At 33.0% G+C, this 16945-nt stretch overlaps 1 protein-coding gene across 1 annotated transcript; it reads left to right on the top strand.

The window, feature by feature from the left end:
- Positions 1-245: 245 nt before the first annotated feature.
- On the top strand, positions 246-15541 carry LOC150105568 (uncharacterized). Its single transcript, XM_090394916.1, has 6 exons — positions 246-379; positions 3614-3646; positions 3809-4035; positions 4154-4319; positions 14510-14656; positions 14773-15541. The coding sequence occupies exons 1-6, from the start codon at positions 292-294 to the stop codon at positions 15075-15077; spliced, it is 966 nt and encodes a 321-aa protein (XP_090251042.1). The 5' UTR covers positions 246-291; the 3' UTR covers positions 15078-15541.
- Positions 15542-16945: the final 1404 nt, after the last annotated feature.

The raw sequence follows: 16945 nt of genomic DNA, 5'->3' as shown, positions 1-16945 counted from the left end.
GATTTTGAATGAAAATATAACTGTTGCTACTAAGGTTTCAAATTATGTACTAAATGTTCTTCTATTGATAAACAGTACTCTTTGTTCAAAAACAACGAGAGAATTCACACCACTCAATAGACTAGAGCTGTTACAGCACGTGACACTATGTCGCCAAAATGCCTATCAGTCACAATACAAAGGTCTAGGTTAACGTCAGCGCTTTATAATACGAGGTGTCGTGATGATACTGCTCACTAGTCAATCAGACTGAGAAGAGGGATCCTAACGCTATTTTACCACCGAGGTACTATGACCTTTATGTATTTATTGCGATGTATTAGTTTCGGTTTTATGGTCTTTATTGGGACGACAACGAGATGCAGCTCTTTTGTAACTTGTGAGTATGTTCAAGATCCTTTGATATGTATATTAACAATCAGATGACGTCATAGTAAATGATCATTGTTTAAATGTAGTCAATTATTGTGACTGTAGATAGCAATTTTTTTTATTGAATATTGAGCACATTCTATTTCTGATTTTCGTTTACCTCTGCTGCTAATTTTATTTGAAGTTTAATTTAGAAATACGGCATCGTGAATTCAAGATATAGTTAGTTTAATTCCTTAAAAAAAAGGGCAGTAAATCCTTGTGGAACAAGGAATGTATTTTTAAACCTGTTTGTACTGGAAAATAATCACTAAACCTAGTTTATTTATATTACTTTGACACACGAACTTACGTAGGAATGATGAAAGTTTGCACTCATTCCATGATGACCAATGAATTGTTTTTTTAAGCTATCAAATAACGCGATTTTCGTTTGTTTATGATAAGCCTAAACTTCGCCGTGTTTACACGTATTTCTATTGTGTGAACAGTTGGTAGATTGAAGGAAAATGATATCGTTGTTATGTAGCATAGAAACGAAAAAGAAACAACACTAAACGTGATATGTAATTAGAGAAGTTCAGGAAGGGTCTTAACAATCGAATTTATATCTTTTTTTTTTTTTTATTTGAGTTGTTTGTTTCTTAGCGAATTTTATTGTATTTGAAGTAAGTAAAAATTAGAAAAATTACTGTATTGTTATATTCTGAAATAACAATGAAATAGATGAAGAAATAATGAAATAACAATGAAATAGATGAAATCAACGAAGTCATTTTGGTTGGTGCATTTTTATTTAATTGAAAATTAAACTCATTAAATTGGAGAAAAATACTAATAACAATTGCTATCTTTCCCCATATTTTAATATTTGTTTTTGATTAATCACAATTTCTGTCAATAACACAATGACCTCTTCGTGTTTATTCTTTGGTAGCTAAAGCAGACTTTGGGACTACTTTTGGTTTCAAAGTCTTCGAAGGTAAGCGAACAAAGTTGAGTCCCTTCCAAACAAGGACATTCTGCACTGGCGTTAAAGATAACACGATTTTCGAAGTGACTTCTCAGATACCCATTATCTCGTTAGCAATATGTACAGTTATGACATACAGTATAAAGAAACTTCTAGAATAGGAAACTCCAGATAATTTCAGTTATAATTCATGAATTCTATTGGGAAAGCATTTTTAGCATTATTTCTGCTGATAGCATAGCATATAAAAAGGTTTGATTAAGTATTTAATTCCCCCCCCCCCTTAACAGTAATTGTCAATAACACAATCAGTTTATTAGAACTCTCCTCATGCATCTACCAAGGAAATCAGAACAATGTGGTGAAGGGTTGCAACTTATCTCCTATGTCAGTGGTGTTCAACCTTTTTTTACTACGCGAGCTACTTTTCTATAAAAAGTTATTCGGCGATCTACTCTCTTATATAGATCACGTTCCCCCAATCTGATATCTGATTACGCACATATAAACAACTAAAAAAAATACACAACTAAAAACTTTATTTGTGTATTTAAAAATTTATTTATCACTTTTAATTATTTTAATACAAGAAAAAAAAATATATATATTGGAATAAAATATTTATTTCTCTATTTTGGAAAACCAAAGTTAGAAAAAACAACAGATTGATTACAAACTTACAAGTTACAGGAAATGCTGGTTGATTAAAATAACCTATAAGTTAATGTGAAATTTGGCATTGTTTGGACCTCGCAATATTTTCATAGTCAAGTTGATATGAAGAAGTGGCTAATCGCAGACAATCATCCAAATGATCATTTATAATTTGGTTTCTTAATTGATTTTTTATGACGGTCATATTTGAAAAAGCGGATTCTGACAAGTATGTCGATCCCAAACACGACAGAATTTTTCGGGCAATATCAGTTAATATTGGGAATTTTTCATGTGCATACTTCCAAATGACTTCATTGTTTATTGATTTTAAATGTAAACTATTCTGAACGTTTATTATCTCAAGTTCTACTTCAGCTTGGTTTACCAAACAGCCCACTAATTTTATTTGAAATTTCTGTGATGTTCAAGTTTTCTTGAAATGAATTATTGATAAAAGATACAATCATTTCAGTTTTATTAAAATCTTTAAATCTTAAATTTATTTCTTCCTCAACTAATTTACAACACGTAGTTTACAAAAACAAGTTAAAGCACGTAGATAATTACAGAACATTAAAAAACGAACTCTGGAAAATATACCAACAACGTTAAAATAGCATTAACACTAATATACACATCACAAATCACTAGCATCCAATGCGTACATCCCATACATAAACGGTAGCAACAACACAAATATTGAAGGCTAAATCCCACTCTCTTCATAAAAGCTAACCCAAGCTTCGAAGTAGGTGGGATTTACTTTCCTCACTCATCTACAAGTAATCCTTATAAGCAAATGCAGAAATTTGTATGTATAATCACTCTTTCTCAAACTTAAAAAAAAAAATAAAATAAAATAAAATACAAAAATAAAAAATTATACAAAAAATTCTGCATAATCTTCATTGTTAATATTAGAAGAACATGTGTTGTAAATACATAATATAAAGACAAAAAAGTATTATTAAAAATTTTAATTGAAATCCAATGTAGGAATTGCAGCACTTAGTGCTGAACTATGTAAAATTATAAGGTGCAATGTCACACAAGATGTTTATTGTATGTATAAATATTTTAGCAATCAATAAAATATATATATTTTTATAAAAATTATTATATACGTTTCATAAATATTATATATATAAATAGTATTATAAAATATTAGGTGTGTTTTTATTTATAAAATTATTATAAAAATTAAGAAAATATTTTAACATAAGATTAAAACTAATACAAATATTTCATTTTATAACTAATTATATTAATAATTATTAAAATAAACCTAAAAATCATAATTTGTTAACTAATTTTTACATACAAATTCCATAATGAATTGAGTAAAAATATTTCTGAAACCTTGTTTTATAATTTTAATATATGAATAGTATTAGGAATCAAATAGGTGAAACACTATGGCAAATTAATAAAAATTTTGCACTTTGCTATCTTATTTGAAATAAGCTGCATTAAATATGATTAATATTTGATTTTATTATTATAGATACTGAATAATCACAATTTGTTTCTAAAAGGATAAATATGTAAACAGTTCAAACAGAACAGCTAAAATTCGACATTTATTTCTATTTTGTTTTATTATTTATTTAGCAATAGAAGACCAGACGGACAACATCCCAATATGTGAGTATATTTAAAATAAAATTATTTTAAAAAAATAATGCATTTAAATCTTAATATTTTAAGAAATAAAAATAGCTTTGCTGCTATGATAATAAATGTTTCCGTTTTGATTTTGTACGACTTTCGATTTTTTTAATACGACATGACGTCATTTTCTTTTAGATTACTTAGAAGACAGATGCAATGAAACTGAACACACAATTGAATACATCCTCGAAGCCAATGGTTACAGATCCTCCGGAATTCTGACGCCAAGTCCATTAAGTTTCTATTCTAGACCCAAAACCTGTCAAATCATCCTAAAACCACCAGCTGGATACGGAATTACTGTGTCAATTAGAAGGATTTCCTTTAACAATAAATATTATTGGTGTGATAACTACATTGCAGTAAGTTGACATCTTTTTCAGGATTTTTATTAGATTATATTAACAAAACTGTTTAATATAAATGTACAAAGTCGTTCGAAAAATTTAAATATTAATTTTTTTATGTTTACTTGTTTAGATTTTCAACGAAAGTGTGAAAGTTTGTGAAGAATATTATGACGTCAATGAGTCCATCTCATATTCCACCAATGGCAAGATGGTATTGTGGTATAAGGCTTCAACTGATGCTCTTGCTGATATGATTGAAAAAAAGGGTTTTGAACTTTCTTTTACTGCATATAGCGGTAAGTGAAAATTTTAGTTATAAAATTATAAAATCACATATTGATATTTTTTTAATTTAGGCGCTCAATAGGGCTATAATATATATAATCTAGCTGGAAATATTTGCCCAAATAAAGACAGAAAACTAAGTATTTGTTGAAACATTAAGATAATCCTCCCCCCCCCCCCCCCCACTACACACACACACACACTGCTGCTTTGCCAAACCTGCTTCTCCAGAGAGTTCGGTGACGTGTCCAGTACGCGGGAGAATCGATGGTGTTTGTCTTAAGCTTTAGATAATGCGAATTATGCTGTGAGAAATTTTGTGAAAATTTGTTCAAAATGGGGTGAGGTAGCAGAATTATAGATTAATACCAATATTATCGAAGGTTACTGAGATTTTTAATTAAAAAAAAGACAATTAAATAGCCACATAAACTACGCATCCTTTTTACCCGTCCATAATGATATTTCAAGCCTGATTTCAGTATTAAAATAAAAAAAAAAGCACTATTGGCTTTTCATAAAATAATTTATAGTCGGATAAATAGAACTGTAAAAAGAATCCTTGAAATATTTGATCCCTTGATGCTTTAAAATCACATAATTTTAAATGCCATATCACAAATTTATAATTGATAGTCTTTATAAGGACTGGCTTAAAGGGGCGAAGCAAGAATGCTTTTCATCTTCCCCGTTATCTGTAGAGGACAGTGTATGGATAAGGTGTTATTGAGCTATTAAAGCTCTGCTCATGGCAGGAGGGTAACAGCAATAGCCGAGCCTCAGTTAGAACTTCATTGGCTACAGCATTGCCATCCATTACCCTCCAAGGGTATTGGATTGGCCTTAATCCATCTCCTCTGATGATGATTTGTTTCAGTGAAATTTATTTAATATTCATTTAGAGTGAAATGAAAAGGTGTATTGAAAAACTTTGAAAATTTTATAGGTTACTCAAAGATAAAGCTTTTTAAATATTTATTAGTAATCAGTTTAAAGTTTAAATAAATAAAACTAAACCTATATATGATTTTTCTTGACAAATAGCTAGATCTCAGTACGTCAATAAAATAGCATGATACAAATTGCACTGATTCACACAGCTTTAGACAAGAACATGAAGTGGGACTTCCTCGTGATTTTTAACAAACATTAGAGGCTCGTTGTAAATAAATACCAATTTTTTTAAAGAATTTTTAGTGTATGGGCGATGACTAGTACATTAATGCGTTGATAAAAATTCAAAACGGAAGAAATAGAGGTATATCTATTTCTAACTTATTCGCAGATCCTACTATTGAAATATATGCAATTCTTGACATTTCACTAACATAGAAACTGTATTTATATTGCTGTATATTGTTTTTAAGCTAGCATTGTTAAATTGTCCTGTGCATAACTGTCTACGCTGTGCCAAGAACTTGCTGTAAATTCCTAATGCCATAATTATATTTGCCTTAGCAATCAGTTATAATAAATTGAGAAATGAAATAAAATGTATATTATTAAGTTATACCTTTAAGAAAAAAGATTCAGAGACTATATCACGAAAGTAAATATTGTACACCTGTATTTTAAACTTATAGGTTACATATATTAAACATTTTTTTAAAATCTTTTATTTTATTTATTTATGGATGATGGAAGGATGGATCAATCGACCGTGAGATGCGGTGATTGATTCATTCAATCCAATACCATTGGAGGGTAATGGATGGCAATGCTGTAGCCAATGAAGTTCTAACTGAGGCTCGGCTATTGCTGTTACCCTCCTGCCATGATCAGAGCTTTAATAGCTCAATACACCTTATCCCTTCACTGTCCTCTACAGATAACGGGGAAGATAAAAAGCATTCTTGCTTCGCCCCTTTAAGCTAGTCCTTATAAGGACTTTTATTTATATTTCATTTGTAAATACGGTGTGTTTATATTTATCTTTCGTTTGTAGACATTTGTAGATATTTAAGACCTTTTCAATGCTCGAGTTCAGTTTTATTTCTCACCAAATATTTGATTTTAAGATTATACTAAAATATTTGTTGTGAGATTATTTGGTTCACTTTAGCTTTAGTTAAGTTATTATTAATATAATCCGATTTAATCTCTTAATGAATTTTCTCTGCAGACAAACATTAGTCAAGTGAAACCAAATCCACTATAGGCCATTTGTTAAGAACGATTACCATTACTGCAAAAATAATATAATGGAAAACAAGCTTAAGAATAAGTATGGATAGAAATAGACAATGTCTTGTCTTAAGCTTTTTTAACGAACCATTGAGGTATTTTAGCTGTTGACTTCACAACTGCGACCGTCTCGTGGTTGGTCCTATGTCTGTAGCTGCGTGTGTTCACGGGCTGGTTTGCATGTTCTGAGGGGACGAAAAACCGCGTGAAAAAACTCCTACCTCCGCTGGCTAATTCACCTTTAGTCAAAAGAGACCAGATAAAGATTCCTCACCTCACTGATGGGAATCGAACCCAGGTCTTTCCGACCAAAGGACTTCGTCTTTACAGACTAAGCTACAGAGGCTCTTAAGATAGACAATACTAATCTTTTATTCATATAAAAGACGTTAGGCTGAACATCAATCCAAAGAGTATATCAAACTAAACGTATACAGTCAAAGTTTACTGGAACAAACTAGCTTATTGGAAAATGTATCTACTGTTCGACCACAGATGCGAGACCTCTCGACACTTCTGCGCATGGCAGAAGGCGAATTCATTTCGATAATAGGGTAATCAATGCGCTTCGTGGTATGGATGTTTATTATTACAAGTCGGAAAATTAGCTTTTATAAAAAGTCTAGTTTTTTTAAGTCGTAACTATTTTGCTTGTATAATAGTTGGGAAATTTTATCTATAAAGCACGTGATTTCGCGAGTTGGTGATGAATACGTATTCGCCTTACTCTGTTCTCCCCTTCAACACGAATTGACTAATCAACAGACTGTAAGTTTGAATACACCTAAACCAACTGTCTAGATGGGCGAAGCAAATATGCTTTTTATATCCTCCTTTGTATGGATAAGTAAACTGATGAACGGGATAGTTTTGAGCTTTATGCTCACTCCCTTACAGCAATGTGGTTAGTTGAGTTCAGCTGGGATTAGGATTGATTTAAGGTCTTTTGTGTTTGCGGTATACTGTCTCATCGTAAACAGAGGCTTGCTTGATTAGTGGATTAGGGTGAGTGCTTGCTCTGACGAAAAAACTTTTCTACTAATTCGTGTAGGAGGAAGGAGATGTATGGAGTTTAGGTCTCCCGATGGATCTGTGTGTTTCTGACATTGATGCGTCCAGGATCATCGTTAACACTTGTTTTCGATCCTCTGTAGTTTCAGGATATTTAACTTAGAGGTATGGCTCCACGCAGGGGAGGCATAAGCAATTACCGGACGTATCACCATCTTGTCTTGTATATTGGCAGTTTGTTTTGTATATGGAGTTTACTTCTGCGGTTGATCAGGGAGTAAAGATGGGCTATAGCTCTGGATGTCTTGCAGCAGATGAGTTTAACGTGATTGTTAAATCTAAGGTTTTTTGTCAAGTTGAACTCCCAGATATTTAATTTCTGTTTGCCATGGGAATCTTTTTTCCATAGAGTTGGATGTCTTCATTGACGAGTACTTTCCTTCTGGTGAAAAGCATAGCTGAGCTTTTATGTGGATTAACCTGAATCCTCCAATCTGATAATCATTTTGTAAGAGAAGAGATGCTCTCCTGACTGCCAGCTTGGGGTTGAGAGATCTGGCCAATATTGCCCTATTGTCTGCATATAGTGCTGTGATGGTTGTTCTTGGGTTTTGCTGGATATCTGCTACATATATTATAAACAATAGGGGGCTCTGAGGAACACCTGCTAGAATGTTTCTTCTGGATGATATAATTCCATTGATTTTTACCTGCATGTATCTGTCAGAGAGATAAGATTTGATCAACCTTACGAGGTTTATGGGTACGTTTGCTTTTATAAGCTTGTAGAGAAGGCCTTGGTAACATACCTTGTCAAAAGCCTTTGCTAAATCCAGAAACACGGCTGCTGTGTGTTGGTTCCAATTGAAACCGTGTGTGATGTGTTCCACTAGTCGGTGTATTTGTTATACGGTACTGTGCTCTTTTCGGAAACCAAGCTTCTCTGTCGTATCTTGTAATCTAGAGAGATTTACTTTCTTTGCGATTTTACGAAGGCTAGATAGTAGACTGATGGGCCTATAACTTTGGGGGGAGTTGTCGGTCATTTCCTGGCTTTTTTACAGGTATTATATCAGCAGTTTTCCAGGCTATGGGAAAATGTTGTAGTCTTATTATTGCATTTATTGTTAACTATATGACCTATGGCCTTTCTAGGGAGAATCTTTATGATATTATTGGTGATTCCGTCCGGACCTGGAGCTTTTTTTTTTTTTTTTTTGAAATTTAAGTACTTAATGATATTATATATTTTTGTTGGAGTGGTACGGGTGATGCAGTCTAAGCAGTCCTCTGTTTGCCTTAAGATACGCCTGACATGCCTATGAATCTTATACATGTGGTTGATATTCAGCTTTACATACGAAGGTCTGCACCGCTCCTCCAGACTGTCAGCCAGGGTCTCAACTTTATCTCCATCAGAGTGTGCCATTCCTTGCTTGACCTGCATGGGGAGGGGTGGTTAAGGGTTGATTTTTTCTACGGAGGATCTTCAGAATTTCCATATAGTATGATCAGCAGGGTTTAGGGATGTTAACTTCTTTTCCCACTCCTGATTTCTATGCTCTTCCTGGCTTTATTTATTTTTTTTTGTCTTGATTGAGTTCATAATATCCTCTAGGATTCGACTGGTTGAATGGATGTCTGTAGTTCTGGTGATTGATGCAATTGCTTTTTTTGATTTGGTCCATTAAGCTTTTCACTGCAATGTCTATCTCTCCCTTTTGGCGGATGATAGGAACTGGGCCGATATGCTCTGGGAGGACTTTAGCTAGTTTATCCCATGCTATGAATGAATGAATGCAGAGGGAGAATTGATCTAGTGTGCCTAGTTTGAGTACTATAGCATTATAGTCTGAAGACAACTCATTTGCGGTTTCCGGCTGGTACTGATATTTAATGTATTTTAAAATAACGATGTCTAATACGTCCGATCTGCCAATAGGGCTGTGATGGGTAGGCTCGACAGGTCCAGCAACTATGGCCGTATTGGCTGCTGTATAGTTGTGGCCACTTGTATCAACTGTGGAGCTGAACCAGGCAGTGTGTGTTTAGCATTCAGATCCCCTGCCATAATACTGGAGTCTGTAGAGCCGAGGATGGAGTCCAGATCTGATATTAATAGGGGGTTGCTGGGTGAATTGTAAGCTGCGTATTTTTGGATTTCTACTCTTGTAATGTCCAGGTAGATGGCAGTGCCTCCTCCTCTGGCGCCAGTCTGTCTGTTTGGTACATGGTGTATCCTCTTACTTTTGGGTTATTAGCAGGTTTTGGGTGATCAGCATTATGTCGGGATTTCATCCGCGTGCAAACTCTTGTAGCTCTAGTGTCTTGTTGGTGAGACCGTTGGCGTTCCAGGCGGCGATCAGGATTGAATACACCTAAAGTTCTAAAAAGAACTGGGCGATGGACTGAGTCCTTGACTCTTTATCACGTCATCTGAATGAAGAAAATCTGTTTGGATGGGGTATTATTGAGCTAAAAGCTCTAGTCATGGCTGGGTAACGGCAATAGCCGAGCCTCAATTAAAGCTTCATTAGCTACAGCATTGCTATCCGCTACCTTGGAAGTCCTAAAAAGGACTGGGATGTTCAGCCTTCGAAAGCATCCGCTCATCTCCTGAATACACCTAAATCTTTATAGTCCCTATAAGGACTGGCTTAAAGGGGCGAAGCAAAAATGCTTTTCATATTCCCCGTTATCTGTAGAGGACAGTGTATGGTAAGGTGTTATTGAGCAATTAAAGCTCAGATCATGGCAGGAGGGTAACAGCAACACCTAAAACAAGGATTCGTGAATATTTATAAATAGTAGATGAATTTTTGTGTTTGGTGTGAGATCATCACTCCAGTTATTGGAGGCTTAAAATAACTTGAATAAGTTTAATGTTTAGTTTTTAGAGAAGAATTTCTGGATTATGTAAAAAATGTATAAATAATTAATTAAAAACTAGCCTTACTAATATACTATAGGTTTATAACATTTCATGGATGAGAATCTCATAAACAAAATTGGGATGGGGGGGGGATTGAACTGTTAGTAACTAAAATGCGAATAAATAGTGGATGCTGCGAAATAAAATTCTGAGTTTAGATGATAGTTCTCTGTGATTTTGATCTATTATCAGGTTAGCGACTTACAATGGGAGATATTGAATCTTTTATGTCCATTAAACTGTGATAAAGAATATGAACATTATTTCTCCTTATAGTTTTTTAATATTTTTTTGTAATTTGTCAATTTTTTTCCATTAATGTTTATTTAATATTTTACTATGTTATTATATTAACGATATTTTTTTCCTCACAGTGCAAGGTGGAGAGGGAAACTGTAATAAGTTCCTATATGTGGAATTTTGTACCAATAACGTAGAAATTATTTTATTTTATTTTATTAATGCCAAATGAACAATTGGTTGAACAAATTATTTAGAGTGAATAATAAAAGAGACTTTTAGTCCTTTATCTATTTGACAGGGATATTAACTGTAAGAAAATGAAAGTTCATAGAAATATTTATATTAAGAATCCGATATATAGGATTATTTCACAATAAGAAGATTCTAGTATTGCTGACCTTAAGAAATTGATTGTTATAACTTCTCGCGTGGCCTCTGAAGGTATCAGTATGTGTGTGTGTGTGTGGGGGGGGTAATATGTTACATTTATAGCGTTCGGATTTGTTAATTTTGTCAGAATTATCTGAATATTTTATATCAGCCTTATAAGATACGCATATGCTTATATTGTATTCTTTAAAAGGAATTTATTCTCTTTTTGATTATTTTTTTATTTATTTTTACCGAAAAAGTTTCGTGTAAGTTTTTTATTTGAGCTTTGTAGTTTTGTAGTTGAGTTTTGTATTTGTTTAGTTAAAGCATTTAAAGTAATGCTTTTTTAATGCAGAGAGAGAGAGAGAGAGAGAGAGAGAGAGAGAGAGAGAGAGAGAGAGAGAGAGAGAGAGAGAGAGAGAGAGAGAGAGAGAGAGAGAGAGAGAGAGAGAGAGAGAGAGAGAGAGAGAGAGAGCTGTAGTACTATAATCCAAAATGAATAATACTTTCTAAGTCAGATTATGAAAAAAATGAGTGTGATTTTTTTTTTCAAATAAATACCGTAAATGTTTCCGACAGCTTTTAATATTCCGAAACTGTAATGACAGATTTCAAACGATTGTAATACTTAAATTTCCCCCCCTCTACACTTTCCAAGCATATAGTAATATCGATTTTTTTAAAAATATTTTCAGGATGAGATCATAATCTATTCGTTTGTTATAAGTTGCGTCATTATAATGTCATGCATATTTATAACGTAATCTTTTCATTGACTATCATTATGATATCTACGTTTATCTGCTATGCTTATCCGAATGATTTTATTTTTCCTTTACTGACTTAATAATGACAATTTCATGTTTGGATAAGTTGAATGGATTTCGGAAAAAAAAAAAAAAAGAACTCGAGCAGTTCCCCCCCCCCGATTACTATATTATTATTATTATTATTATTATTATTATTAATATTTAAAAATAAAAATGATATTTTTTTTTCCCTTTTTTCCCCCTTCATATACATTAGCGAACAAATTAATCCGAACACTCCCATTTTAAAGAAAAAATTCAATTTCGTAAAAAAACTAAGTATACAAAAATTTAACTTCAACTTTACCTAATATTTATATATGCTCCTCTGTTCCTAATAAGTTCATTAATTCGCTTAGGCATGGACTCCATCTACGTAGAGCATATTTTTCTTATTTCTGCATCTCAAAACCATATTTTTATAATGGGCTGTATTAAGATATCCTTTGTATCACAATTTAATTTTTCCAGTCTCTTTCTCACTATTATCCATACATTTTCTATCGGGTTAATATCAGAAGAGTTACTTGGCTACTGAAACAATTGGATGTTGTGATTTCTGAGGAACTCTTTCACTTTTTTTGAAGGGTGGCTTGGAGTGAAATCCTGTTGTAAGATGAGCTCTTTGTCTTTCTGGATCTGCGGGACCACTCTTTTCTCCGATATTTTTATGTATTAGTCAATTTTTATCATACCGTCAACAGGTACGAGAGATCGTCAGCCGTGATGTGTAAAACAGCCCCAGAACATCTTTTTAACTGGGGGTGCTTAGGAGCTTGTTGAAGGTGTGAGGGGAGAGTTCTTCTAAGCCGCTGATTTGCGAACGTTGTGTACTCACTCTCCTTGGACAAAGAAATGGCTCTCATCTGAGAATATGACCTTCTTCCGCTTCTCAACAGTCCAATCTTTGTACACTTTTTCCCACTGGAGCCTCTTTTTTTGCATAGCCTTTGTCACTGGTTGTTTCTTTTTTTGGTCTGTGGGCAGTCCTCCCTGCTTCTAATAATATTCGAAGGACTGTCATGTCAGAAACAATCCCGCTAGCTGTCAAGTCTCTATTTACGAATCTTGGATTCATTTTACTTTTCCTAGCTAGTAAACAATCTGTGTAGTTTTTCTTTTTTGCCCACATTTTCCCTTTTCTGTCAGGAAAAAGTACCTATCTCCCTAAACTTCTTTAAAATCTCATTAACAATACCCAAATCAACACCGCACTCATTGGCAATTGGTCTCTGAGTGATGATATGTGCTGAGAAAGAGTACGTATTTTTGAACACTTTCTTGGAGATATATTTTATATCTACACAAAATGAAAAAGACACCACGAATGTCAACTTGTTTACTCTATTTAAAACGCACAACACTAGTAATAAACATCGTAGAGACAGTTAAAACACCTAGCACACAACCAAATTAGTGAACTAAAACCAAAATTCTTGTGAACTGAAACAAAAACAAAGCAAAACCAAAAACTTGAAGAAAATTCGTCTTGTTTGGATTAATTTCTTGGCCCCTGTATAGTACGCCCACACTTTGTAGAACTTCTCTTGGATTTCAGCCAAGAATAGTCGATTCACTGAAGGGGAGAAAGAAATGAAGGATGTACGAATTGATCGCCAATCAATCATGCGAAATTACGTGCTTTCTTGTCTGTCGCTGTACTAGTTTAAAAACTACAATGTTCGTAAAAGAAAAGATAAAATTTCCGACCTGTAATAATAAACAAACTCATCCCAGAAGACGGATTGATTGCCCTATTATCGGAATGGATTCTCCTTTTTGGGACATGCGCAGAAGTGTCGAAGGGTCTAGAATCTGTGGGTACTATAGTTTGGGCAACAGTCTCATGGGTATTCCAAACGCACTGTAGGAGACCCCAATCCTCCCCATTCGAGGATGCAGCAACCTATTCTGCAGGCTGACCGCTAGATAGTATACGGTACTGAACCCAATGGTAATACAATTAAGAGGCTCCCGATTAGCTACTAGCGAATACTGTAATCCTGTTGCACTTACCCTGCCAGGTCATGTCTTTCGGGGTGGGGGTAATCAAAGTTAACGGTATGCATAGGGAACTGTCGGGGCTATGAAATAGATCACAGATGGGTGTTCTCTCTAGGTGTGAGAGGCGTTCCTGTGGTCTTTCACCGTAACACCCCCCGCAACTATTTAACTTCTTAACAATAATTACCCATGCAAGTCAACATAAAAAATTTAGTTAGCACTAAGGTTAAAAATTTTCCACAAAAATAATAACAAAAAATTAAAACTTCGCCAAACATTAAAAAACAAATATCCAAACAAAAATTATAACTTAAAAAAATTAACTAACCTGGTCTTAATACCGACCCAAAAGGTGGGCACCATCACTTACAGACATCTCATGCCGATTTGATATTTTTAACAGAACATTCATTTGCTATCGCTGTGGTTCTTTTAATTCTGATAATCACGCTGACATTTTTTTTTTTTTTTTTGAAATTGACCATCTACATTCCAAATCCCAAATAATGAGGTTGAAGTTGTCTTCTATGGCACTTCAAGATTCATAATTCAAAATAGCTACCATTCTCCAATTCCGCTTATCAAAATTATACAATTTTAAGAAAAATGTTATTAATTCCTCCTTTTTTATTTAATTTTCATTCAGAGATTGACTGCCAAGGAAAAGATCGTTTTGATTGTGGAAACGGAAGATGCATTTGGTCAGGATTCAAGTCAGATTCACATAACCACTGTGGGAATCGTCTAGAAGTACCACCAACATCTCCAGACAATGGAAACAAAGACGATTCAAGTAATTTTATGATTTATTTATTAGTCTTGAGAATCAAATCTTGTGATCCTTTGCGTAATATGAGAAGAAAAAAATACCTGGATAATAAAATTAATTTTTCTTTATTTTCTCTGCAGAGCTTTCACCTGGCATCATTGTGTTTATCGGAATAGCTGTGATATTAGTAATTAGCACCGGGATTATCATAACACTTAAATGTTTTCGGAATCAACAAAATCCGGAAAATAGCTTAAGATCTATTCCAAGTAACGAAGTGTCTTATTGGAGTGATGAACCAGAATCGCCTCCTCGAGCCATTTATAAAGCAAACTTCAATCAGCCACCTAATTACCGTTCATTGGACAAGACATTCATTTTAACCTCAACGTCTTCCACTGAGGAACATTTTGAAGATAATTCGAGGAAGGCTCATCCATGCTGAAAAGTCTGCTGATTTATCGGATAGCAGTGACGTCACAGTCATTATACAGGCTTTAAAAGAGTCCACACAACATTCACAAGTTTCACACAAACTTCATCTGTTCCTGTTATTGTGCAAATCTCTTCACATTTATTCACTAAATAAATACCTTCGTGTTCAATGAACTTCACAAATCATTTTGCTATTTCAATTATCGAAATACTTTTTTGTTATTTAAAGTTGTAGCTGAATGTTTTTATTAAAGCTATTTTTTTCTACAAAATTACAATTTATCATTGTTGAAACATTAGAGGGCGCTGTTAATCGAAATACAAAAAATTCCAATAAATGCTTTGTCATTCTTACGATATTTATAAGAAACAGAGTCTTTCTACTCTACAGATTTTTGTAAATAATAGTATCTTAAATATTAGATCATTAATCTTAATAATTATGTGATAAAACAAATTGGAAGAATTTTGAAAATTCTGTGTTGTTGGTAATATTTTAATTGTGTTTATCGTTTTTCCAATAAACGTTAAATCTATTACACATCAAGAGTATTGCATGAATGTTAACGAAGTGAAATGTGACGTCATTATGACGCAAATCATGTGATAAATACCTTTTGGAGGAAATGTGAGGCTTCATCGGATTGGTCAAAAGCTAAGGTTATATCTATATTTAAGAAAGGAGGTGGAAATGATTGTGGAAATTACAGAGGAATGAGTTTTTTAAATACAGGTTACAAAATTTACAGTAAAAAACTGAACAACAGACTTAGAAATATTGCAAACACTCTACTCTCAAAAAAAAAAAAAAACTGATTTTAGACATGGAAGATCGTGAATAGACAATATTTATGTGTTAAAACAAATTATTGAAAAAAAAAAAAAAGACGGAAATTTAATTTGGAAATTTATTTGACCTTTATAAATTATGAGAAAGCTTTTGATAAAGTACACAGCGAAAACTTATGGAATATAATGAAAATAACAAGAATATCCATTACATTTAGTACAAAATATACACAGTTTATATGAAGATACAAAAATACGGTTATAGTTAGATAATAAATTAACAGAAGAGGTTGAAATTAATCAAGGAGTTGATAGGAATGTAGCTTATCTCAAAATCAATTCAATATAAATAAATAAATAACAAAGTATTCGGTTAACCAGAAGAACTGTTATCAATACAATATCAATATAATATGCAGATGTTGAGATTACATTACAAGCCAATGGAGATGACCTTCAAAAATCAGTTTACGAATTAAACAAAATAATCCAACAATACAATTTAAAAATTTCATAAAAGAAAACAAAGTCATGGCATTTAAAGGTCGAGATCATGTTAGATTATGGTTATCGAAAATAAAATAATAGAGCAGATGACAGAGAAATTTTAGAAAATCTGTGGAACAATTAAAAGGACACTGAATAAAATAACAAGATGAGAAACTTAGCTATAATTTTAAAAAGTAATAGAAACTCCCACTCTGTTATATGGTTTAGAAACATGTTAAAAAGAAAGATAAAAGTAAAATAGAAGCTGCAGAGATGAGGTTTTTAAGAACAAAGAAATGAAGACATAAGAAAAAAACTAGATTTTTACGACGTAAAAGAAAAGATCGAGGAATATAGAGAGAGTAATGGAAAAAACATCTCTTTAGATGGAAAGATATCAGCTATCAAAGGAGGTGAATAGATATAGACTAAAGGGAAAGAGAGAGAAAGGCCAGCTGCAAGATGGAAAGACCAGTGAAGCCGGAACAGGGAAATATCTAATTCTTCAAGAGAAGATCACGTGATATAAAATAAAATAATATTTTAAATAATCTAAAACTTAATTTAAATATAATTTTACCATAATTAATTATTAATTTT

This window comes from Typopeltis vanoorti, chromosome 6 (assembly GCF_054136105.1).
Source record: "Typopeltis vanoorti isolate ZY-2024b chromosome 6, IOZ_Tvanoo_1.0, whole genome shotgun sequence".
In the NCBI taxonomy this organism is placed as follows: Eukaryota; Metazoa; Arthropoda; class Arachnida; order Uropygi; family Thelyphonidae; genus Typopeltis; species Typopeltis vanoorti.
This window is presented reverse-complemented; position numbering and strand designations above follow the sequence as displayed.